This window comes from Nothoprocta perdicaria, unplaced genomic scaffold, assembly GCF_003342845.1.
Source record: "Nothoprocta perdicaria isolate Ctin4 unplaced genomic scaffold, notPer1 scaffold_4, whole genome shotgun sequence".
Classification (NCBI taxonomy): domain Eukaryota; kingdom Metazoa; phylum Chordata; class Aves; order Tinamiformes; family Tinamidae; genus Nothoprocta; species Nothoprocta perdicaria.
Window position 1 is genome coordinate 9,968,466 of NW_020455643.1, and position 26,855 is coordinate 9,995,320.

Sequence of the window (26,855 nt, forward strand, 5' to 3'; positions counted from 1 at the left end):
AGCTTATTAATATTGGGTGGAAATTGAGAATGTAGATCAGTCAGAGAACAGTGTATTTATACTTCACTGCAGCATGGTTGAGGGAAGAAAAGTCAGAAAAAATGAAAGAACATTTCTCACCTAACCTAATCGAATTTATTGCCTTCATCTGTCTAGCTACGAACTCTGAGGTAAAAAACAAAACTAAGAGTCAAGTTTTCAGAAATCTGGCCTTGAAACTCTAGCAATATGTTACTAGAGTTTGCTATCGTCTTTTTTTTTTCCACAGCATTTTTTACAAAATCAAATGTCTGGCTTTTCAAACAAAACCACAATCTTTGCAGAAGATTTTCATTTCCTTCCACGTTTTTCCTTTTAACCATATCCACAAATATTTCAGTAATTCATTTTCTCCAGGCTTGGTTAAAGATAAAAGTTTTATAATTCAATCTGAAAATGATCTTGCCCAGTTTCTCCACAGCAACTGATTTCCCTGGCTTTTGGAGTGATGTTTTGCCACGGCACCCCCTCAGTTATTGCACAAATACTCTAGTACTTTTCCTTGGGAATGGAAGCCCTGTACACCGAGCTGTGGTGCTGACAGAGCTACTCGATTGATTGACTACCTTCTTGAATGGTAAGGAGCCTAAGATGTGTGTTTGAGTGGCTACCAATGTCATGATCAACCATAGGAAACGCAAGGTGGAAGCCCTGTTTTCCTTGAAAAATGGTGCAGGTTCCCTAGTGCCACCTTTTATACCCAACTTTTGTTCTCAGAATAGACGGTGTGCCAGGGTTTGTTCAGGGAGTGGAATTTATTTTACTGAGCGTGTCAGTGTCAAGAATATGAATGTGGTTCACATCTGGTTGAAGTTCTTTCTATGCCTCTCCAATTCACTTCTACCTCTCTGCCTTTTTACAKCTTTCAGAAGTGCCCATAAGGCCTAAGTCCTTTATACCATCCCTTTTCCTCACTAAGCAGGTCCTCCCTCGCGTGATTTAAGATGCTTCTGATGGAAAGTGACACAAAAATGTGCAACACCACTTTCTGGTTTCATTTTTCCTAGCACAGTTCTCTGAGTTTTGACTGGCAAAGGGGTGGAGAGGTGCTTGGCAGGGGATTTTGTAGGATGTAGAGAACATAAATGGAGTCACTTCTTGAAAAACTCAGTTTAGCATCTTGTTTCCATCTTGTGTCTGTGAATAACTTGTAAGCCAGGAAGTTAATGTAAGAAAAGCTCAGCTACTTTGCTGAGTTGTGTGAAAGGGGTATTCAAAGAGAATTCCTGCTTAAAATATGGTGATAACTGTGTGTAATTCCATTTTTCCTCTTTGGTACTCACTTAGCTGGATCACATGACATTTATAGCAGGTACCACCCAAGGGAAACAAGGTACCCTCTGCATCATGGAGTACAAATTATTTACTTTGAAAGAAGAAGAGAGAAAAATATTCTGTTTATGCAACATGTGGTTACATCTAAGACAATTAAGGATTAGGGATGTAATTTATTATTTGACTATTAAATTGGTGGGAAACAAAAAGAAAAAGTTTTATAATACGAAGAGTTTCACATTATAAACTCTTGCTTTTCAGCTCCTCAGTAGCATTCAGTAATGGTGGTAGACAGGAGAAAGCCAGTGCTCTTTGTGTTGCACAAAACAGTGCACCAAGACACAACTGATGAAGACACATGTTCTGCTTTAATATTTCCTGTGTGTGGATATTTATAAGAGTTGCATGGGAAGGGTGGAAAAAGAGGAACTGAACAAGCCAATTGAGAAATCAGCTTTTTGATCAGTTGATCTGTGAGCTTATTTGCATTTCCCATTGGTGTTTTTGTTCCAGTATTTCAAGCCTTGAAGACTGTGTAGAGTTTAGAGCCTCAGGGAGGCCACCGACCCGGGAGGTTTCAGGCCCCAAACCAGATTGGTTTTGATTGTGCCAGGCAATAAGAGTCAGGGGGAAATAGGTTTTAATCCAAGGGAAAATGGTCTCTTTCAACAACTTCAGTGTCTTCCTTTAGTAAATTAAAGCATATATCAAATCTTGTCAGGAGCTCTTAGCAGTGGACAAATGAGCTTAACGCTATAATCTAATGAGTAAATAAGTAACTGTTTTGGTTTTGTTTGGAGTTGGGCACGTTGCTGCTGGTGTGTGGCCTCCTGAGGGGATGGAACCTCCAGGACCGTTTGTGCTTGGCTGTGTTGTCTTTGCAGCAGGTAGTGGTTGAAGTCTCCCGTGAGAACCAGGGCCTGTGATCGTGAAGCTACTGCTAGCTGTCTGTAGAAGCTTCGTGGACTTCCACTCCCTTACCAGGTGCTTCTAGTAAACACCCACAGCAGTGTCTCCCATGTTGTCCTGCCCTTTAATCCTTACACCTAAACTCCCCACTCTTCATCCACCCTTAGGCAGAGCCAGATACCTCCCAATCACTCATGTGGCGAGCAGCTCTACTGCCTTGTCTTCCTGGCCTGTTTTTCCTAAAAAGTACATAGCTATCCATGGCACCGGTGCAGGCTTGCAAATTATTCCACTGTAGCTCTGTGACTGCAATGAGCTCATGGCCCTGTGATGTCCACAGATCTCCACTTCCTCCTGTATATTCCCTGTGATGTGTGCATTGGTGTACAGGCATTTCAGGGAGGCAGTTGAGCCTACAGGCTTCCCAGGTTTCCCTCCAAAACCCTGTTGTCAACGGCAGCTACTGGTTAACCTGCAATATCCATCTCCTCCTCACATCCTCTCCCCTCAACACCAGGGTTGAGAAGGAAGCAACCTGAGCTCCTAGACGCTTGACCGAGATCTCTAGGGCTCTGAATGTTTGATTGTTCTCCAGTTTGGTAGTGTTAGTGTCCACCTGGAAGAGCAGCAGTGGGTTGTAGCCTGCAGCCTGGACAAGGCTTGGCAGTCTCTCCAWGACAGAAGTATGAATAATTAGAAGAATAAGTAGAAGAATCAAAATGCAGACTTCTTTACAGATACCTTTTAGTCATGACGTGTATYATAAGTGTAGAGCCTGTATGACGTTTTGAGTAACGTGCATGGGAGAAGAAATCTTTTGATTGTATAAATCTTGTCCGTCTCTCATCCGCTTCGACCACTGGGGCCATGGGAACACTGGTTGCGTTCTGCTGGGAAGGATGATGCAGATAGGTGTCTTCGGGCACCAGCTGATTAAAAATGCAGCCTTARCAAATAAGCATTGTTTTCATGTCAGGATTGTTGATAAGGGACATCAGTGTGGCTGAGGTTTTGCATAATTTGGGGAGCTAAGCTTTTGGTTCGTAGCCATGTGCTAATTACTGCCTTTGAAGGTGTCCTGAGCGGGAGGTCATCGAGTTCTAACGTGAACCAAAGACGGATGGGATTTTCCCCATCGGTGGCCACAGGCTGAATGAAAGATCTGTATGCTGGGGACTAAAAATAGCACCTGTATGTGGTAAATAAAATTGCTCAAGAAAAGCTGAGTCATCTGAAGTGAGCCTTGCCAGGGGTGCCAGCTCTTTGCTGGCTGTGGCCATGCCAAGCTGAAAGGGTTTAGGCTGGGGGTCTAGTTCCAGTCACACTGAAGGACCTGGGTTTTTTCTATACCATGATAAAGGCACAGGTGCCTCCCGCACATCCCTTGTTGGGTACATCCAGTGTTGAGCGTACCCTTGGAGCACCTGGGAGCAGTATTAGAGGGTGGYTTTGCAGCCTGAAAGGGGACCAAGGTGGCCCCTGAGCTGCTGTCTTGGCTCTGACACGCAGGCCAGGAGAACCAGCCTTAGACCAGCCTGTTGGCGCTCTTCCACGTGGCTCCTTCCTCCCCATCGGAGCCTCATCTGCTACCTCTGAAAGCTTTTGTAGCTTATTCTGGCTCTGGCAACACTGGAATAAATCCAGAGCGATTCCAGTGGAGCTATTTTGGATTTACGTTTGTAGTAGGAATTGCACCGAGAGGTTTTAAGTTAATCCCACGGTCATTCTCCCTCTGTATATTTAAACTCAGAAGTTAATTAACATTTGAAAGTTCCACAGGCTGCTGCTTTCATTATCTCGGGGAGCTGCAGCWAAAGCGGCAGGCTGGCGTGGTGCAGATGGGAGCAATCCCAGGGAATTGTTCCCGACTGATCCGGGGGGCTGGAATATGTGGATGATGCAGGTGAAGGCTGAGATGAGGAAGTATAAGCTGCCTTGGTACATGTTGCCTATTGACTTTGCATGTAGTAAACAAAATTACCCGATGATTGTTGGCGGGTGTTTTTTATTTGAAGCGCATATTTTAAGCAGGGCTGCGATTCATAGCCCTGAACTGTAGGGGACTAATGTTCCTGTTCTCCAGCTGGGAGAAACTAATTCAACATCTTGTGTTGTAAACACTCACTCATTTTAACTGATTACACCTTCAATGTTCCTCAAATCACTAAAATTACTAATTGCTATTCCTTACACATCAGAGAGTGAATCCTGAATAATTAACCCCAAATAAAATTAGATGAATTGGCCCTTTTAATTAGAATCCCTGCTGCTGTTTGTTCTGAGCTTCCTTTTCTTACTGTTAAGAGACTTTTAGAATGATTAAAACTGTTTAAGACTTAAACAGTCAGTGACCTTTTAATACAATATAAATCCATAAAAGCAATATTTCAGCTAGCAGGTGGTGAAGTAAATTTTTAGTGCAACTACCTGACAGATTCAGTATTCCTTTTTTAGATGCTGAGAATGAAATTAGCCAGTGGTGATTTTTTGTTGTTGTTTTTTTTCTCCTCCTGCTTATTAATATAGTATTTGATTAGCAAAAGTAGTTCAAATGGTGGGATTAGTGATTGGTAAGAGAGTGGCAATTTAGACAATGTGTTTGGTTGGTGGAACTGCCTTATTATAGAAGTCACAGACCAGATTGGTGTAGTTAGGTAGACTGTCTAGTTGCATGTAGTCATTTGATAGCATCATAGGTGCACGTGTGGTGTCCAGCTAACTCTCATGACCTGTTCTTGTGTATTTTTCTCATCCAGGATTATGTTGATAGCCAGGTGGATATACGAAAGCAGTCATTTTAGAGACTTAAAGGTTTGGAGGATGCATGGTTTGGAACAGGATGCATGTTCACATCTGATGGTCTCCAGGTCACATCTAGTGACCTAGTAATTCTCTGTAAGATGTTTTTCAGTGTCACTTTTGTGATATAGCTGGAATATTCTGCAGGGTGTTGTATTTGCCACTGTGGAATATAGTTACAGGAGAGGAGTTTACAGTGACCTCAGTCAAAACCCTTTTAGCCCAATGCCAGATGATATAGGGTCTAAGCTAAGGTCTTAAGCATTTCTCCATAAATAACCCTCAAATTGCAAATTTTGTCTCGCTGCAGTAGAAGTTAAATATTTGACCAGGCAATGCAAGCCGACTGTACCCGAATGCAGACCCTTTGGCTCAGGGCTGGAGCACCCTGAGAGCATTTTGTTTCATTCCGTTCTGAGTCAGGGGAGAGCTTTGGTCTTCAGGTGATTCAAACTGTCTCTGAACCAGCCTCAAGAGTCAGAAATGACCCAGCTGGTGATGATAAAGGGTTACTCATGTTTTGAAGGACAAAAATGAGAAACGTCTGGGCATGTAATCTTCAGATGTCAGCCAGAGATCTGGGAACACCAGTGTGAATCCTGTCTCGTTGGTTGATAGATTTCATTAAGTTATTGTTTCAAAGAAAAATATGATGTTTTGCTTTTCTGAATGTTTTTCCCCCGCATGGTCTCTTCTTACTAAACAAGTGGGACCTTCTACATGTCTAGAAGTTTCAAAGCTGCAAATCCTTTTCATGTCTAAACAACAGTGTCAGTCAATGGGGGAGGCAATTACTGTGTTGCAGTTTGTTTGTTGACTTGCAGATGCATCCCCCCCAAAACAAAGGCTGGAACCATAGGGGCTTGATGGTGCAAAAAAAAAAAAAAAAATAAGTGCACTTAAGAATTTGAGGGCTGGACTGGAAGCCAGAAATGTGTTTGGTGCATGAGGCTGGAAGTTTATCACAKCTTGTCCTTGCACCCATAAGGCAGCAGGCATCCAAAGACAAATACCAGAGTTTCTGTTCAGCTTAATAAGCTTGTGCTCGCGTAGGGTCTGTTAAGGCTTTGAGCAGTTCTTTATTTGTACACTTGGAAAGTTCCACAATGAAATGCTTAAATCGCTTTGGGAAAGTGCAAGGAGAAATTTTGAGGGGGAGGTTATAAACCTTGCAAATGCATTTGCATGGCACAGATTTGAATGAAGCCAGGAGAYGTGCCGGGCCCTGGGGGACACTTTCCAGCAGAGCTGTGGTTGACTGACGTAATTTTTCTCTTCTCATGACTCAATTGTAAAATATTGGGAGAAGGAATTAACAGCCCTCTCGGTGTCAGCCCTCCGTGTTGCCTCTGGCTGGTGCTGAGGGCGCAGGAACGGGTGCTCTGCGCCTGCCACCGTGTTACCAGTGGCAAGGAGAASAGCACAGAGCTGTGGTTTCACTGTGCATCGTATGTGAAATAACTGGGTTGGTGAGTTTGTTGCATGGTATGGCCGGTTCATAGGTTGACTCATGGTCTTAACAGCTGTAAGAAGAAAAGAGAAGCTGGTGCAGCACTGAATGTTGAGATTTTTTTTTTTTCCCCTCTGGTCTCTTGATAATCGGTGGTGGTTTCTCATTGATCAAGCTGGAGATGGGCTGGGGTTGAGGAAGAGGTGGTGTCTGGGCAGCCATGGGAAGGAGGTTGCCTTCAGATSATTATTTCACCTACCTTTAAGTATAAGTCAGCTTCTAGAGATGCCTTCATGTTGGCATGTGGGGGGAACGTAAAGCAATCAACTCRTAACTGAAGTACCTTCCAGTGTTCAGTCTGGTGCTGAGCGAACTGACCAAAATGCTGACCAAAATGGGTTGAGGGAGTTCCTCCCTTACTGCCCCATCTGYATCCCTGTTTCTTCCATGAGCCAACTGAAAATGTAAGTTGTTTAGGACACAGAGCCTGTGGTCTTTGCACGCTTCATTCCTGCTGCCCAAGGGAGATTTATAGCAATGTCAGTAATAACAGTATAGTAATTACCTTCCCTGCTACATTCAAGAAAATGTTCTCCAGTGAATTCAATTCAGACAGAATCAGGTCCTATAGCTGTGTGTGGAAAAGGGAGGCAAATGCGTTGAGAGACTAAGTAACCAAAGCTGTGAAGGAGAAAAGTCCATCTGTTCACAGAGGACCAGAAAAAGGCCAAACATCTGCAAGGTCCATCCAGTTCATCAGGCATCTGTTTTTGCCTTCCCCGTCTAAAACCTTTCCTGTTGCCCTTTTGGAGAACAAAGCTTTAATGAACGTAGTGGATTGGGTCAGTAGAGCTTTGCCGAGAGGTGGTAAAGTCGACTGTCTACTACTGTGATGGAAGGACCTCTMTGAAAGGGTGTTGCTCCTTGTTTCTGTCTTTCCCTCCTTCTAGCCAACCTTTTTATTTTGGGAGGAATAGGTCTTCCACAACTGCAAAATGGCATTTTCTTCTGTGATTATTACAATAATTGTCTTCATCTTTCATGCCTTGAATATTCTTTTACTTGAAGTTGAAATCACTCTTGAATAATTTCTATTCTTGAATAATTTCTTCTCTACCTAAATGTAACTTTGGTGTTTCTGAAGTATTCTAGTAAAGGAGCATGTCTGACTACTGTGCAGTGCTCTGCAGGGAGATGAATCTTTGGCTTTGGAGCTGGGACTAACTGGAGAAACTGCATGTGAGGAGCAGGCTTTGGGAAGTGCTTATTCACTGAAGCTGAAGCTATTTGCAAAATCACTGCTTGGTTGGAGTTTCCTTTTGAGAGAAAAGGAGAAAACGTCTRTGCAGCACTCGAACATCCTGACTTCTTAAAAACAGAATTCTAAGCTATTAATTTCAAGAAATTCAAAATATTTCTTTTTATGCATTGAATTTCATATAATTTAAAATAAAAGATTGAGTTAATTATAAAGCAGAGAGCAGATATTGGAGATCTTGTACCTACTTTTTTTCTTTGCTGGATCGATCCTGAACTTTATAATAGCATCACCCAGTAGGTTTCACAGGATTTCACAGGATTTTAGCTATTTTATCAACATGATTGTTTTAAATTGGTTTTCAGGGTGTTGTTTCAAATTGCCTTGTTACATCTGTGTTTAGCGTGACATTTTTGTTGGATTTCAATTTTTTTTTTCTTTTCTTTTGTAAGTTCTAGCCACTCTCACTTTGGGGAAACAGGGAATAAACCATTTTCCTGAGAAATAAGGCTCTTAGGAGTTGTAGTGGGATTCTGTGTCTTTCAGTGAGCTGGCTTTAGGAGATTGGGAATYGAATGGAAAAGCTTTCCCAGATTTATCTTGCTTCCCAGGAAAAATAGGTTGGAACTCCCCAGCAGCTCCGTGGCGCTTTGCAGACCGCAGGCCAGAGATCAGTGCAGTTTAGTTCAGCACTACTCCAGGAGACTGGGAATCTCCTTGTTGCTAATTTGGGGTGGTGTGAAGGGCTCTTCCTTGGGATGCAGTGTGGTCCCACACTGGTAGGCTCATGGGCAAGTAGGGAACCCATTTCCTGACAGAAACAGTTAAAACCCTCCAAAAGCAACAACTCACAGATATGTAAAATGTATCTTGCTATTCATTTCGCTTAAACTTTCATCCTGGATGCACACAGGAGAGACAGTAAGCAGTTCCACTTGCTGTGTGATGCGTAGGGAATGAAAATATATCCAAGTGATGCAAATGGCAGAGAGCTGCTTCCAGGAGCCAAATGTGCTGCTCGCAGCCRGCTCCCCTCTTTGCCTCCTCCAGCACCAGCTATACTTGAAAAAAGGCTTTGGCATTAAGAGGTAGATGCTGCTTCTGAGCTTGCAGCTCACCTGTTGCTTGGTGTTATCACAGGGAAATGACTGCTGTCTTTACATGAGGCTGGGTGCAAGGTGCAAGGTGTAAGGTGCAAGGCTCCCCTGCGAAAGGGGAGGAAAGGAAGATGCACCGTGTGGGGCTCCCTCCCCACAGCAGCAGTGCTAGGAGAGGAGCTGGCCTGGACAGCCTCGCTGCTAGGCTGGCACAGCCAGAAGGCATGAGGGGCTCCTGGCATGGGAAGCAGAGGAAAGGCAGGTTTTCTCCTATGGGTTCAGTGCCTGTGAGTCCAAGRCAGTGATTTCATCCTGCGCTTGTAAGAAGCTGGCAGCATGCTTGGTGTTGACATGGAGATTAAATAGGCTTGACTTGCCTGAGTCCTGATCCCCAGAAGCTGGAGCTTGAGCTCCAGCCTYCCAAGTGTCCTCTCCAACAGGAAGCCCTTGTTTTAGACAGCCTCTGATAATGYCTTTATAGCTGTCGGAAGAGTTGGCATAATTTGGCATGCAAGTGGGAAGAAATTGGAGGAGATTCATTGCAAGGCTGGACTTGGGGCATTCATTATTTGCGAGTTTTGTAGCCCCCTGAGGGAAGTTTAAATGAGAAGTAGGCTTTCCCTACTGCATAACAAATCACCTTTTGTTGCTCAATATGAGGACCTCTAACAAACTTACAAATATTAATGAGCTGTTATAGCCACCCTCAGGAGCATGGATGGGTGCAAGTGAGCATTTAACGGTTAAACAGTGTGTTAAGTTGTGTACTAGGAAGCAGGGGCAGAGCTGGGAATATAGCACAGTTCATCCCAGGACGCAGGCTCCAACTGCTCCGTTCATCCCTCTTGTCTCTCTGTGGGTATCTGCTTTTTCTCTCCCAGGCAGTGACCCCAGTAGCCCGGGAGGGATGGATTAGCCATAGTAAAATGAAGTGGGAAAATGCTGGTGCTCTGCTGTCACTCTGAGTTCTCTTGATTATCTCTCCTAGGGGATTTCCTTCCGCCACCTCCTCCTCCTGTTGATGATCTCAGGAATATGCCAGCGCCACCAGGTGCCTTCCCTCCACCACCCCCTCTGGATGACGTTTCTTTCAACGTGCAGGTAAGACGCCAAGAGTTTTATTATTAGAGTAGAACRTATCCAGTAGGGATTTGTGGAGATAAATGGTAGTTAATCAAACGAGGTGGATAAAGTGCTGTGGCTTGATCATATGTCATGAACACTCAAGTCAGCTTTAGGAATCTTTGTTTCCCAAGCAGGGGAATATTTCCATTTAAAAATTTGCTGGCCTATTAAAGGATTTTTTTTTCCCATCCGGCTTGAATTAGAGGACTAATTGCCTTGTGTTCATGTGATAGTGGATGGGAGTGAAGCCTTCCCAGAATTAATTACTTTCTGGAAGGCCCATCTCCTTCCTCTGGCTGTGGAGAGACCTTAGGGCAGTAATCTGATCCTAAAAGTGTTTTGCCTAAATGCCTAAAATTAAGTGAGGTAAATAAGCCTTGGCTGAGGCTCCAGCAATGTCACTGAGATCCTTTTCAGTCCCTCTTGCTGCATTGAGTCCTCTAGTATTGCTTTCTGGGTGAAACTGCCACTTCTGGATGTATCAGGCAATGACATTCCCTTTTTGTACAGGGAAGTATTAACACCTCTGTGCAGAAATTGCTGGCTCACCTGGAATGCAGTGTTGTTGTTTTATTAGGTCAGGCATATTCCAGAAAGTTGAATTGTGACTGTAGTGACTGTGGGGACAGGCTGTCAGGATGATCAAAGAGTGGGGAACTGATCTTGCTTGAGGAGACCAGAAGGGTTTGGTTTGTTTGCTGTGCAAAAGGGAGCCTGAGAGGGGGTTAACTTGTGACTGCAAACTTTAAATACATCTGGGGAGTAAACATCAGAGAGGAGGAAGAATTACTTCAGCTCAAGGTGAGTTTAGGTACRGGAACAGAATGAGGTGGACTTGCCAGGAGTAGCTTTAGGCTGGTAATTAGAAAGTTTCTAGCTAGGAGCGTGCAGGTCAAAAACAGCCTTGTGGGAGGAATAGTGAGAGCAAAGGGGTGGTCTAGGTCTAAAGTTGATGTGTGTTGCACAGCCAGGTGTACAGAGTCACAAGAGGCTGCCCTGAGTGGAAGGCTGTGGTAGTTCTGTATCCCTAAAGTGAGATGAGAACAGCCTAGTACACAAACAGGAGATGTGACTGGAAAGCTTTGACTTCAGTTCCTAGCACTGCCAAAATCTGGAATAAGTTTGCCTAATTTATACCTCTATTAAAAGGAAATAACATTGCTCTCTTGAGTGGGCTTGTTGTCTTTTGCTTCTTGCGAGATGTTTAGATGCTATCACAGTATTTTTCTAACTACATTCCTGCATTGGGTTAGGCATTTTAAGCAGTTCTTGAGAGGGAAGGGGTTAATGGAGAGCATGTTGCTTGTTGCCAGGAAAGGCTGCAACSATCAGGGACATTAGCCAAGTGAGGAGCATGGCTTTTCCCAGCCTTGGGGGAAAGGAGCAATTCCCCAGCAAGTGTTATCTCTCCAGGATGAGCCAACCTCATGGGAGCAGACTGAGTTAGGAAGTGACACAGCAGCAGGCTGCTGGAGAGGGACAACGAGCTCTGCARTTGCAGGCAGGGGCCCCTTTGTCAGCAGCTTGGCCCTTGTTGCCTCAGATGCTTCTCTGGGGTCAGCCCACAGCCTGGGGAGGTTCCTGTGGTGCCCAAGGAAGTGGCCTTGTTACGTTTATTGCAGTGGGCTCTACTCAACTCTCCGTGGTTGCCTGATCCTGGTGCCTCCTTCATTCCTGCAGCTGTCCAAAGATTTGCCTGAGCCTCTTAGGGCTTCCAGTGAAACATGCCTCTTGGTAGAACCACCAGACAGGCTGACTGTTCCCTACTGAGCTCATGAAATTGCTATTTGTCACACCCTTTCTCTCTGGCTTGGGAGTGCCAGAGCTGGAGCGCTGCAAACAGCTTTGGTCTTGGCAGGCATCTGGTTAGAGAAGGATTTCTGTGGATGGCAGCTTACTCTGAAGGAAGTAAGCCTTGGAGCTGCATCCCACCACTCCTCTTTATCACCACATTCAGATTTACTCTGTGTAGCAGACAAATCTCTGCTTTTAATCTGTGTTAATCTTTTGCCTTCTCTTCCCTTTMCCTTCCTGTTCCATGCTCTGTGAAAGATATCAAGAACTAACAAAAGTAAGGGCTAAATCCGGGAGCCTGCAGGTTATGTTGGTGCAAGGTCAGCTCTTTATCTTGCAGGAGTAACAAAAATGAAGCTGAAGTGAGAAGGCCCAAGAAATGAGGAGTGAAAAGGACAAATGGCAAGGGGAAAAAATGTGCAGTACTCGTTGAACACTAGTTTCTTTTTTTTAATTGTAGTCATGGGGTTTCTTTGGCATAATAGAACAAGTGATTGGTCTCTGCTGTGTCTCCTGGAGGTGCTTGCAAAGCCCCTCAAGACATTAAAATACGCAGGGAAGACTCTCCTTGACCGTGTGTTGGACTGAGCTCCAATAGACAGAAGCTAAACCTGATTTGGCTTTGTGACATTAGGTGGGTCACGTTGTTACTGCGCCTCAGTTTCTTCTCCGTTAAATGGAGATACTGGTACAGGAGATCCCATTCCTGAGGGTGAACCCTCCCAGGCTGCTGTCTTGGAGCAGTCTTGCCTCTGCAACTCCTTACAATGCCCTGTTCAATGTGAGACCTTTGAATGTGCTCCAGAGTTTGAAATTCATCCGCTCCAGCAAATCAACCTCATTAAAACAGATAATTCCCTCTGGATGGTGGAGTTTTAAACTGGTGGCAGCTTTTGAAATATGTGCACCGTGGTCCCAGCTAAAGCATTTTATACTAAGTGTTAAGATGATGAAGATAGCAACATGGATATGTTTAGTTTATTACTGTGTCATGCATATCTGTGAGCAAATGACTAAAAGCTGAACAGATTATTACAATCTAAGTAGTAGTTTATGGATTAGCAGTTAAAATAATAATGCCTCTTTTTCATAGGCCTATTTATCTCTGGTTCTCTTTATTTGGACAATGAAACTGACCACTTAGGATCAGATCCAAAAAAGTACTTTAATATCTTACTTCCCTTTAGGTGCCTGCACTCTGATTGAAATCAAAGGCAGATTGAGCCATAAAATACCTTTGCAATAGATCTAGCATTTTCTTGATTTTCTTGTAATTTCAGTTTTTTCATCTAGGTCTATTATGCTCATATTAACAACAGATTTGGGCAAGAGAGGAATAGTTAATAGTTCATATTAACTATTAAAAAAAAAAAAAAGAAAAAAAAGAAAAGAAGAAATGGAAATGTTTATTTTGAAGAGCAGCCTGTTGGAGCTGGGGGAAGTTCCCTGTGAGCTGACATGGGCCGGCAGAGGTTTGTTCCCAGCACAGTGGTGAGGGTGCGGGACGGTGCGCTCCTCAAACAGGGACATAAGCCCAGAGCCCCTTGCCATGTTGGCCTGTGCTCAACTGAAGAGGAAGGAGGGGAAAAAGCAAAGCAAAACCCCAGAACAACACAACTGAAAAAAAGAACTGCTGGATGGGAAGAAAAATGAAATCACTGCTTAATAAAAGGGAAATAGAGTTGGGAGGGGGAAAAGTGGTTTTTTTTTTTTCTTCTTTAGAGACCAGAAATCAAAAAAAAAAAAAGGGAATTCTGAACAGATCCAGTAGGAAATCAAAAGTGAGAAAAATATTCTGTCTCAGAACTCTCTCACTCAGTGCTTTCAGAACATCCCATTTTGTTAACTTAGAGCATTGCTGGTTTCCTCCCTTGGCGTGAGGCAGGAGCGCTCAGGGATGGGAACGTGTGGGAAATGTAGGGAATGCTGCCTGTGTCCCCTTGCAAAGCAAGCAGGAGGCATCAGGATAGACATATTCCAGAGGCTCCATCCTTCTCATGGCCCCAGTGACGCTCTGACTGCCTGCCCCACGTTTGAAATGGCCACTTCTCCTGAAATTACAGGTTCAAGCCCTCAAAAAACCTATAACAAGATATTTAATACAAAGTAGACTTCAATTTAGCTGTTCCCTGGGTGCCCCTTCATATGTGCCCAGGCCCRGGGGGCTTGCCGAGCTCCTTGGCACGTGTGTGAGGAACCATCTCTGCATTTCCGTGTGTCACAGGCCAGGTTGGCACCTGCCAGTTGATGGCTCCCTTGCAGGGATGCAGGAGGAAAGGTCTGCTTGTCCAAGGACATTGGGGAGGAGAAATACCAAACGTGGCCGGGAGGATACGTATGCACYGTCCTCCAGGAGCCTCCTTGGGAGAGACCATCTCTTCCCTCCGCTTTTTGGGAACTTGGGTGCGTGTCAAATGAGTGTAGAAAGAAAAAGGGTGATTTTTGCCAGTAGAGGATGCCGCTTTAAATAGCGCCTCTCCCGCGCCGGGGAAGCGCTGCCGGCCTCCGCTTCCCTGTGAGCCGCCTTTCTTTAACGTTTGCAGAAGCCGGCAAGGCCGAGGCGAACGGAACGTGTGTTCAGCCTCCCTCTAGTGCTAGACTTTGTTAATCAGCAGGACTGCTGGCCCAGGCCTAGGTGCTCACGGGCGAGGAGCATCCGTCGGGCCGCTCGTGCAGCGTCTGCAGGTTTCTCTGCAAAACTCTGAGCCCGAGGGATCAAAATCCGAGCCCTAAGCACCTGCCTCGTATCTAAACGAAGCTGTGTCCAAGGATGTAAATAAATTACCTGGTAATGTTAAGCTTCCTGTTCAAATCTTGACTTTCTTGGAGTGCTTTTGAYGCGTCGCGCTTCCCCTGGCTTGCTCGGTGTTTGGGAAACAGGAGCCTGCCTTGTTTTGAATTAGGCTCAAGCAAATATCTTTCCCTGCCTGCATGTTTAGCTGCTCACAAGCTCTCCGTGCAGGTCAGCATGGTGTCTGCAGCCGGAGTTCTAGGCACTAAGGTAAGAAAAATCAGTAATACAAAGTATAATAATGAGTATTTCTATGCGTGATGCAAAAGATGCACATGTTTGTATATGCATGTGTATGCTTTCAAATATGCTTATATAGGAAATATATAGCAAGAGGGGATGTAACGCAAACATCCATGTTGTCAGGGAACAAGCAAGCACATTTTGCTCTGGCTGCTCTTTATCCCTTTCTGTGGGTAGCGTGACCAGTAAATCCAGGATCACAAGAGGAAAGGAACACTGAGCGTTTCTTTCAGGCGGCCCTTGATTCAACCCATCTTATACTCATGTTTGTTTTACAATGCCAAGCCACATTCTATTTTAAATCTTTAATGAACCTCTGTTCCCATCTATGCAAGTTTCCAGTCCTTACTCTCTTCAGAATAGACAAAGATGCTTATTATAAACCACAAATTTTACTGAAAGGATAAACTGGAAAAGTTTTAATTGTACAATGTAAGCCTSCCATTCATCTCTCTGCTTGGCTATTAATATTTTGGCAATGTTATAACATAGTACAGCCTTTAACAGCTAAACCTCTCAACAAGGACTACAAAGGAAGCAAGCACCCAGACAGTTAGCTGTTCTTACTATTGTTGTCATGGYTATTGCTTCATTATTTAGTGCATTTGTTATTGTTTGGTGTAGTATCAGCGTACCCAAAATGTGTGAGGTGATGTAACTGCGCATGCTGATGCTGCCTTTGGGAGCAGGGTTGTTGCTGAGCTKGTGAAACCTGTGGCGAGGTGGAACAGAAGCAGCTTTTGATAAGCTGACAAGCTGCCAGTAATGAGGGGAGGGAACAGGGTTAACAGGATAAAGCAAAAGCCAATGCAGGCCATACAGGTCACAAGTAAATAAGGGTGTGGGACCATCCAAGAAATTCTAAGAGGTTAAAGATTTGATTGACATGCCCAGAGATAATTAAACAAAAATGAATCCAGGTGAAGACCCGAGGCAGTGTTATGCACATGTACCCTTTGGGTGGAAGCAGCGTGACTGTGTCCCTGGTTCTGTGCCGAGTTACATCCGTGGTGGACACATCCTGCCTTGTGTGGACTCCCTTGTTCCTGGTATGCTGCCGTGTTTCTGATGCTGGAGCCAAGTTCTGTGCCTACAACTGTTAGTCTTGGAGGTTAATCTATAAAGTGGATTTTCCACCTATGGATAACAGAGTCGAAGATGGCAAGTAATAGGAGACATGGAGAGGATGCAGAAAGAGCAGGCAGTTTTTTGCTGTCAAGCAGAGACAATAAGGTCTGTGGTAGACAAAAGGAAGTACAACATCGCTGTATCCAAAGAGACTGATTTAAGCAGATGGGAAAAAGATCTGAAGATGTGGACATCCTCCTGCTGAAGTAGATCAGATGAGGTGGAGGAAGGTARGATAATACTGTCAATATTAAATGAATCTCTCTTCTTTGGAGTGCTGTTCAAGCTTGCTGTTGCATTAGGAGGTCCTGGAAAAGATCTCTCCTAAGACCCACTTCCTTCATATGAAAACCAGGTAGCACCCATGGCATTAGGGAACTCTAATGCTACAGTGAGACCGAGACAAGCAGTCTGTCAGTCCTAGTATCTGAGAAAAATAAGTAAAATTGTAGCAGAAACTGACTGGAACTAGTAGGTGTGGTTAAGAGGAGCAGGTCTTTCAGTGAAGTTTGGACATGATGGTAGGCTGGGACATTGCAGAAGGCAGGATATGGCAGAGAATGGGTTTTCTGCCTTGGTTTTGATGCTTTAAGTACTGTGATACAGAAGTACTCATTGGAAAATCTAGTTGTCTGTGTGAGCTCAGTTTTGTAGCTCCCAGAGAGTTCAAAGAATAAGGCAAATTGTCCTGTTGGTTGCTGGAAATTTAGTCTAGCAGTAATTACATATTACAGGAAAGATGAAAACACATCTAAACTCCAAGAATTGAAACAGCTCAAATACATAGCCCCTCAATTTCTTTTTGGGTGTCAGTTCTATCACTGAAGGAAAACAAAGCTTTGACCCTTAGCTGCTGTGATGTTGTTGTTTTGACAACAAACCAGTTTTGTTGTCAGAAAGTGTTGCCTTTTGCAAAGAGYGTGTGTAGGACTGAGAGAGACAGTATGAGCAAGCTGAGAGATGGTCTAAATGCCAGTGAGAAATGTGGTTGTAGCCAGAGTTGGAGTAATTTATTCTGGGACAGAAGGGCCTGCATGACTTTAAACGTCCACTGCTATTAAATTTCATCTTTGCAGAGCCATTCCCCATGATTGTATTTYGTAGCTTTGATTCACTGATAAAAATGTAGCAAGTTGATTACCTTTGATGGGCAAAGAAAATATTAAGAATGAGAGCGTCTGGAAAACATGATATAACGTTTTCACACTTGTGGTTTTAGTTGTATGAGAAGAAAAGCAGAAAGGTTTGGGTCAAGCTATAGCAACTCCAGGTGTGGCCTAGGACATCAAGCAACAACTCTGTTGCAGGTGCCCTTGAAGCTTTCTCTGCTTCAGCCATCGTGATCYGCAGCTCCTTCCTTCCCCGCCTCATCCTTCCCTCGTGTCCTGCTGTCTCAGGTCTAGCTTTTGTGTTCGGCTCTGCTAATTCCCCTCATTCCTGACTTGCTCTCCCCTTCCTGCCCCATTGTTGGGGTCTGGAAATTCCCTTTCTCCTGCCCTGTGATGGACTTCTGTGTTTTCCCCAAGGTTTTGCTCCTCAGGCTGATGCGAGGGCTGTGGCACCAGCGTGTCCCTCAGCTCGGGGTAGGGCTCCCTCCTGAGAGCGCGGAGCAGGATTCAGTAGATGCTGATACTGGGTCTTAAAATAATGTAGGTAGYGAATATGCTTTCTATGAGGGAAGTAAATCCTGTTTGGCTTCAGTGGTTGTGTTGGTTCTGAGCAGAAGCAGAGTTAAGAGAGACTTTCCTGAGGCCTAGCGTGTACAGAGGACACTGCGCTTTCTGATGCACAAACGCTTTCAGGCTTGAATTCTTAGTGAAAAAGAGCAGCTTGCATTCATTTCTCTACGTTGGGACAGCACCAAAATAAACCCCCAAGCTTATCCAAAAAGGATGCACATTGTGGGAATTCTCTCAACAGAGTTTTGCAGTGGGGCTCTGGGCAGTGCAGGTTACTTGCTGTTCGGAGTTGGGTGTACTGCAGGTCTGTGGTCTTCCTCTGATATTCTCTTTCAGAAATATTTGGTGCTTTTAAAAAAACAAAGGAAAAAAAAACCCAAAAAACATATTCATATAGATCTGTGCCTCCATTTTTATGAAATGTTGCCTGGCTCTCTGGGAGRCTCTTGAATCATTGCAAACTTCTTGGCACCTACACCGTCCTCATATGGCAAAACAGGCAAACAAATTCAAAAATGTTACGTGCTTGACTTGTGCACTTGGAGCTTATTTGGGTTGCGAAGGCTGACTAGACAATTTTGATAATATTTTTGTRTTGATTTTAATAATAGCCCTTGTTTGGGAATGCTCCATCAAATACAGGGAAGCTTGCCTGTGTGCTTAAACTTCGTTAAAGTTGATAGAACTTAAGCACACGTGTAAAATTAAGCGTATGCTTATGTTTTATGCAGTCTTTTTTCAGGTGACACAAGCAGCTGCACATGGATTTCCAACATGTGATGAGATTTCAAAAGGAGTTTTTAAAAACAGTTTTAGTCAACCTTAATTTTCTGAAATTGGTAGCTTTAACAAAACCTATCTTTTTTGATTAAAATTGCCTGAGACATGTCCCTTTTAAAAAGCTCTTCATTTAACTGTCACAATATACAGTCTTGTGTGGGAAAGAGTTTGTTCATGTAAATTTAATTTCCAGTTAAAGCGGTACAAACACGAGATGATGTAGGCAGATCTTTATGAATGCGGCAGCTCCTTTCCTTGCCCACCCCTATAGATTTGGGGGCGAGCAGAGCCATTAAATTGTCAGCTGTGCCCTTCTGCGTGCAGCCCGTCAGGAGACTTCAGCCAGGCGCATGCAGAAAGCCCAAAGGCATCCAGTTGTGCTCCTGTCATAGATATTAAGGGATGGAGAAACGCTGCAAGTTTGTTCTGTTGGTGAATTACACCCGCAGAATTGGGGTGCCCCTTTTATCCCCCAATAGTGTTTTTGGGGCTTCAGTTTGCAGCTACTGTGTGTCATTCTGTTTTGCCGGATTGGGCAATCTCCATCATTTATACTTGGTGAAACTGGTCATACCTTGCTGTCGAGCTGCTGCTCGGCCTCCTTTGTGGTAAGTGAAACCAAATGTGTGCTCTGTGCCTCTCCTCATCAGCCCTCTTGGCTTTTGGGGGGGTCTCTCAAGTATTTAAAGTTCTCCCTCCCAACCTGGGCGCAGTGTTGCAGCATTAGCCTCACCAAAAGCGTGGAAAGAAGTAAAATTACCCAGCAGCAGCTCTGCACGTTAGTTGCTTCGGGATCATCTGATGGAAAGGAGATTGTTTGGTGTTTTTTTTCCCCATGTAAAATAGGGAAAAGCTGCTGTTACAAGTAGTTTTCCCTCGCATGGCTTCCATTCTGATGTCAATTCTAAGCATCAACTCTGCACGTTAGTTGCATATTAGTCGCTTGTGGAAGAGCGAGCGATCTAAATCCTGTCAAACGTTATATGTTTCTTTCCTTGCTCCTCAGTGTTTTCAACCTGCTTTTCCTTGACAGCGCAGCTCACTTAAAAGTTTCAAAGAGTTTCATGGCTTGTTATAAAAATAATGAATAGGAGATAAAATGAAGTGTCAGAACAGCTGGGAGATATTGCAAGAGTGTCCTGCCCTGCCTTCTCATGGGCGTGCAGTTCGGTAAGGCAGCACCGGGCAGCAGATGTGTGCAGCTCTGTGTAACTTGTGGCCTGTMGTGAATGAACATAGATGCGTCCTGTGCCGTCCTCCTCTTCCCTGCTCTCTTACACYGGCAGGAGAGAGAAGAAAGCTGCAGTTCAGCCAGGATGTGGAAGTTAAGAGTCTTTGATCTTGGAAATTGCCATGGGATCATTTATAAATGTAACTTCCGTGTTATAATAGTCAGTACAAAGGCTTTGGTTTATTGTAGTGGACACTTAATGAGCTATTTGATTTCTATATTGATTAAACTTTGTAACTATATTGGGGTAATTGGTTACTCTTTGGATGTGGTTCCTCTTGGAGGCAGATGATGAAATACCCAATATTGCTTTTAGTTTTCGTTTTTTTTTCTTTTTTTCCTGCAAGCAGCAATGCTCTGCAGGGAACATCAGCTCTGCTTGATGGCTAATTAAACATTAATTTGTGACGATATTGGAGCAGATTTTAGGTTGGCGGGGGAGTGGGCAAAGAAAGGGGAAACTTTTAACAGTCACCATAATTATCAATAATGAGTCCTAATGTAATTGCATTAATTAAAAGAAAAAGGATATATTCCCCACTGCTGTAAAGTTAGTTACAGTCAGTGAAAGTCGTGCTGGGTCAGAAAGATTTCATGGCCAACTCTTCTTGCTCTGTGAATAGAGAAGTAGCACCGTCCTGCAGAAGACATAAAGAAAAATTGATATATTCCGTTTTCTATTGTGTATTCTGCTGATGAACAAGAGCGTTTCCCTAATTCAATTTAATTCCCAAGGACGAGTGATTGTAACTCCACCTGGAGAATATTAAATTGCCTTAATGGAAAAATAAACTGGTTTTATTCTTCCCCCTCCTCTCCCCCTCTTCCCAACTCAGTTTTCAAATAACTTGATGTGCCTCCTTAGTTTATTAATACAGTTCTCATCTCGCTGCCGATTTTGCATCTGGTAGCACTTAACATACAAAGACTCCTGAAGCTTTTGATCAGAYGTGTTAAGTGAAGTACCAGGACGGCTGCTGCTCGGGCAGATGCCGGCTCCTGGGACGGCTCCTCTCTCTTCATCCTGGGCTGCTCCTTACCAAGCCCAGCCTGTTGCCTTTGTGTGCTTGACTGGCACGATCCCTCCTCCTTCTGCACCTGGGGGCTGCAGGGTGCAGATCTCCAGGTTGACTGAGCAGCGTTTCCCACTTTGCCGTGTCTTTTAGTGCCACATGTTTTGAAAGCTGCATTTAGCCAACTTTGATATCTWGAGGACTCTTTGTTGTGAGCAAAACCTTATGGTCCAAACCCCCCAAAGCCATGTGTGGGTCTGTACCCACGGTGGAGGTGTCGGGACCTCTTCATGCTYTGGGTGCTTTGCAGAATGCAGTTGGGTTCCCAGGCAGCTCAGTTTGGGTCACCAAACTGCTTGGTGCATCCTCCTCCTTGACGTGTGTTCTCTGTCCCAGACTTGTGCCTTCTGTGGTTTTGCAAGCAGGTCTGGGTAGACCATGCATGGAAGAAGAGGCCACTTCTGCCTGAAGTTACAAGCATGAGCTGATGGGAAGGAAGGTGGCCCTGCGCTCCAACCCAGCACAGCTTCATCTTCTGCTCCAGTGGTATCACCCAGTACCTGCTGAGGTGCTGGCTCGGGATCTGGGTCTCATTTTGGGGTGTGCAGGGTCAATGGATTGTTAAGGGCTGAGAGGAGGCCTCTGGCCTGCTCTTTKGGTGCCTTCCTGGTCGTGTGAACACAGCTGGTTTTGCAGTTAAGCTGCAGGGGAGCTTTGGTGCACAGGTGGCAGTTCTCCTGGCATGTGCTTGGATGTCAAATGCAGAGATGAAATGCTTGCTGAGGAGCAGGTTTGGCCCAGGGRATTAGTGTCTTTGTGGCATTACTCTGCCTAGTGCTCTCTGGCACTCACTGGTCCCACTTCACCTGTTTTCTTTTTCCAGGTCTGGTTTCTAATTCACCATAAGCTCCTTGGGACAGGGATGGTCTCTAGCTATTCCTGTGGGCAGAACTGATCGCACTGGTCTCTAGGGAAATACAAAGACTTTACTGTAATAGAGATTCATAATGGCAACCAAGTGTTTTCCTTCTTTCTCTCTCAGGAAAATAAAAAGAGGGGGATGTTTAGCAGTCCTGCTGCTCAGCGTGCCTTGGCTGGGCTAACGCATGTGATGCAGGCAGTGCTGAAAGGCAAAACCTCTCATCTGAAGTTGGTCTTTCCTTAACTCGCCCTGGCACTCTCTCTCTTAAGAGCTGTAGTCTGTATTGCATCGTGAGCTGAGATAGTCCTGCTGTGGCATCTAGCTGGCACGTGGAGGAGGAACGAGGCAAGGAAGAGATTGATCTCCTTGAGGTGTGTCCCAGGAGGCTGAATGCATCATCTCAGCTTCAAGGGGGAAAGAAGAGGGTTCCCAGGTGTTGGTCTGAGCCCCAGCACTGTGCAGACGATCAGTTATTAACCTGTAGATTTTGACATACRCCCCATGGCTTAGGAAGTGACTCGGGCTGGTGTCAGCGGGGCGAACRCAGGGCAAGTGGAGGCTTCTTATAAATGCAAATGTCTGTAAAGAGCTGAACTAGGTCAGCGGTGGTCAGGAGGAGAGTATACATATAGATGGAGTTTTCTTCCATACCTTTCTCTGCTTTTGAAATTCATGTAAACTTGCAAGAAAAAAAAATGCATTGTCTTGCAGCAAAGGATTCTACCARTTAGCAGCATTTTTTCATGTGGCATGAAGAAGTACCTGCCCCACTTSATTTCAGTAGCTTCTAGTTTAAGGTTTTCTTCTTTTATTACCTGCTGTTTCTACTTTTTCAATTATTATTGTTCCTTTTTTTAAGCTTCTACATGACTGYAAAGTTATAAATCAGTTGTTAAGACACAGTGAGTTATCTCCCAGCAATGATTAGCAGATCGTGTTTTGTCTACGTGATCGTTGCAGAGACTCTTAGAACACTCTTCTAAGATGAGACCAATTAATCCTCACAAAATTCACTCCTATTTACTTTTCATGTGAATGGAGAAGCAGATATTGAGCCAGTGGCTATCCCGGATGTGTGCCATGGGTTGGATGAGCTGGGAGCTCGGGAGCCTGGCACCATTTACCGAACTCTGTGCTCCCCTGCACCTTGCATGGCAGCATCTGCATCTCCTGCGGTTTGCTGCAGCACTGCTGCTGGTGCACACGCTGTCACGGGGCACCTTCTCGGCACTTGGCACATTCTTTGGCTGCTCTTGCCCAAGAAGGGAGGCCAGCTTCAGCTCTTGCTTGGTCTGCCTCCCTGCTCTTTATGCCCTGTTGGAAGTATTGCCAGGTAAGCCTACTTGCTCCTCAGGGGACCTTCAGAAGTGGCCTGGGTCATGGAAGTTAGATGCTCAGTTAGGTGACTGCAGTGTCAGGGAGATACAAAAGGCCATCTTTGAACAATCCACTCCCAACTTTTCCACTGTTGCTCTTTTGTCCAGCTAATATGCAGTGACATAAACCAGGTAAAACTATCCCATGACTTTTTTTTTTTTTTTTTTTTTTTTAAAGATCAGGGGAAAAAATAAATACTGACTTCCCTTTAGCTTTTATCCTTGATGTCATCAAAAGACTGAAAAGGATGTTTCAGGGCTGCCTTTAGCCTGATGGAACAGCAGGGAAGGTCTTTTCTATTAGATCCTTGGTACAATCACATCTGCTGAAATCACTGCGGTCACATCTGCTGAAGTCTTCCATCATTTCAAATTTGTTTCAAAAGACTCAATCTCTCTGTTTCTGAAGGGCACGACTGCATTTGCAGCCCCTCCCTGATGCCTGGAACAGCAACTTTGCATCAAGCSCAAGCATCTTGGATCCCACCCCCTGTGCTGTAGTCAGCCCTTGTCTCCCTGTGCGAGCTTGGTGGGGCAGCATCTTTGAGTTCTTTTAGTTTGTATTAGGGAATTCAAAACAAAAGGTTTGCACTCGTGTAGATTCAAGGGAAAAGAGATCGCAGCAGCTTGTCTTCTGGATGCTTCATTTTTTTTTTGATATATGCCCTGAAGGATGCTTTCTTTTTTTCTTTTTTCACCACTGCAGTGTCTTTTTGCACTTTAGATGGCTTTTGTGACCTTGGAAAGAAGACTGGGAAATTCTACAGCAACAGGGAGAGAAACAAGGGTGTGTGTTTGAAAGGGATCTTGCCTCTGGCAGTTGTATTGTTGGAGAAAGTGCAAAGAAAAAAAAAAATACAAACTCCAGCCTGGAGTGTATCAGGACTGAATCACTTCTTTCTGGTTAAAATTTCTCAGTCTTTTCTTGCATGTAAAGTGGATACCATTAAAATCAAACATCCTTCCCTTCTTCCTTCGCCCCAGCTARAACAGGAGATAAGAGCCCTGTTCTTTTTTACTGCCTGTGGCTCTGTCCAAGGCCAGTGGCAGAGGCCATGGAGTAGAAGGAGATACCCAGTCCTCGTTTGGAGAGTTGTTCCATTTGCTCTTCCTACCACCGTAGTCTGTGCCCCAACATCTCCGGATGCTGTRGGGAGTTTCAGGCCTGGAGTGGGCTGCAGCCTGGCAGAAGTGGGCAGAGAGCTGGCCTAGGCAAAGCTGAAGGGTAGGGAAAATGGAAGGAGCTTTTGCAGGTGGCAAGTGCCGTGTGGTCTCCTTGCCTGATGAGCCTAGTGTGGCTCCATCCTGCCCTCAAGGGTCTGACTTGCAGCAACGTGTGCTGGGGCTGCTCACATGTTAGGAGGTACAAGTGGGGGTGAATGAGGAGCTAACGGAGCTGCATTCTGCGAAACCAAGGCTGGTTACACTAGCCAAGGGTTTAGAGCTGTGCTGGCCTGTGTGCAGCTCAGTGGGCTTTGCTAGGGCAAAATCTGAAGAAGTCTTTGAGGGCATAAATCCTTATCTGCTGCCCCCCGCTCCCAACCCGTGTTGTGCCTGCCTGCCTCGCTCTGCTTGCTGCTGCTTCCTGCTCCGGCACCATCACTGCCTTTGCTGCAAAGGCCGTTTATTCCCAGCTAACATTAGCTAGGATCCTTCTCAACCCTTTGGTGTTTCTTTCCATGCTTCCACAGGTGAATTATGAGATTTTTCTATAACTTGTGATAGCGAAGGAAGTATTGGGACATCTGTTGCATGCAGAGCCCATGGAATAGGGTTTGAGGAAGACGTATCCTCGTGTGCTTGTTGGTTTGGGGTCTCCCCTTCTTTCCTTTCCAATTGCCTGCTTAGGAAAGCTCAGCCCTAACACAGCACACATCAATGTGGCAAGGCAAGCGTGCAGGTATAAACGTCTGAAATGTTGCGATGGTTTATGAGGGAAGACATGAAATGAGAGCGTCTTCCCTTCTAAACCAGCGCGGGAGCCCTAGGAGATACTGCAACAAGTACTTAGCTTGTCCCTGCCATAGGAGATGTGCAGTTTGGGTCAAGAAAGAGGAATTCGGAAGGAAATGTGGGAGCCAGTTTCTCCCGTTCTTTTCTCTTTATACCAACTACAAGGAGCTGACTTGGGCAAGTGACAAATGTTCTAATTCCTCTTCTGTAGCTTGCAAAGTGTGATTAAAGCAGGTGATCTAGCACGGCCTCCAGGGAAATCAATGTGCTTTTTGTGTCTCTGGCCCAGTGAATGGCCTGATGCCCTTTTTTTAGCACAGCGAGCTAAGCTTGGAGGTGCCTGCGCCGAAATGCTGCATGTTCCGAAAATGAATATTCCTTGGGGTGATGAGGGGGGGGACCTGTGACACTGACTGGTGCTGGGTGATAGGATTAGCAAATTAAAGCTGGTTTTCATCAGAACGGTGTGGGTTGACAGRGCTCAGCAGTGGATTACTGTCACAGCTGCTCCGAGCTGCACACCAGGAATATGGGGCGGCCAAACAAGCCAAGCGGTTGAAACTCTGCTAATTTTCTGTTTTTTTTTTTTTTTCACTCTTTTTTGGCTTGCAGCAGGACCAAGCCAGGGGATAGGCGTGTAGGAGTTGCAGAAATTCACGTGAGTGGATGTTCCCTGGCACGAGTAATTTGTTGGAAGGGGGCAGACTCGTGTTTGCTTTTTGTCAAACTCACATTGCCTAGGCCAGAAATAGCATCTTTTTTTCCTCTTCAAACCCATTTTTCCGTATCCTTCTGGCTGAAGGGAAGGGTGCACAAGTGACAGGTCTATAACAATACAGYAAATCCAGGCAGAAATAGAATAAGCAGTTGTTTCTGGTTCTGGTTTCTATGTTTGCAGAGGCTGGGGCTTAACCACTGTGGATTGCTCAGGATAGAGCCGTGTCTGCACTAACCTGTTGTGCCTTGGGACCTAGGGCTTGGGTTGTTCCAGGGTAATACCGTAAAACTTTTATGGCCAAGTCATGATGAAGAGCCTGAGAAGAGAAAGAGCTTAACCCTCCCATATTGAAGTTAGCTTTGCAATATTTCTTCTCATGTTTCCACACGCAACAGACCTCGCAGCTGAAAGTGGAGCACTGCGTGCAGAGAAATGTGGGATTCATGGAGCTGGGGAAGAGAAGGCRAGGGGAAATCTGTCTCTGTGAGGGCTGCTATTTCTCTGATGCACTAGAATTCTAGTCCTGTCCCAGTAGGCCCTTACAAACATCACTAGCATTATTTGTTGGCCCTGGCACACTGCATTGTGCCTATCCTTTGCAGAATTGAGCTCTTAATCTGTGTTGATTATATTTTAATTGGATAAATAAATCTTTTAGAGATCCCCAAATCAATAGAGATATTTCTATGCCTTTTTAATTTTTTTTTTAATTTTATTTTTCTAGATTTCCTAAGGACATTAAACTTTTACAGCCTTACAACTTGTTCTGCAGTGTTTGCGAGCCAGTTAATGCACTCTGTTCTGGGGAATGAGAACCTGGGAATAATGTGGTGTGGAAATGCAAAGAAACTGAAATGAATTTGACCACCCTTCTTATATAGCACTGTCCTCTCTGTCCAAGGTCAGCACAGCCCCATGCCCTGGGTACCAAAATTCTATTTTTTTTTTCCTAGTTTTATTCCTGGCTCTGCCAGTGGCTTTTTGCACAGTTTATCTCACGCRTTGAGGACTTGCATGGCTTCCACATCTCTCTGGCCTTCCAGGCTGGCGTTTGACTACTTGGCTTAAACATTTATAGGAGTGGAGAAATCTGTTTTATAATGGGGAAGTGCCTTCATTGTGCTAATTGTAGGCTCGTAATTGGAGAATAGGGAGGCGGTGAGAGAAGAAAAAAAAATGGAAATTGTCAGATGAAAAAAGTAACAACATCTGTCTGGGAATAATGATCAATGCTGGTGTTTGTGAAAGATTTTTTTTTCTGAAAAAATTACTTGG

General features: G+C 44.7%; 1 protein-coding gene across 1 annotated transcript in view; it reads left to right on the plus strand.

The window, feature by feature from the left end:
• The window catches only part of LPP (LIM domain containing preferred translocation partner in lipoma), a 201,495-nt gene that overhangs the window by 32,670 nt on the left and 141,970 nt on the right, over window positions 1–26,855 (plus strand). The window contains exons 3-4 of the mRNA XM_026045353.1: window positions 9,816–9,928; window positions 11,348–11,350. Coding sequence (XP_025901138.1) covers window positions 9,816–9,928; window positions 11,348–11,350 — 116 coding nt within the window. The remainder of the gene's footprint in view (window positions 1–9,815; window positions 9,929–11,347; window positions 11,351–26,855) is intronic.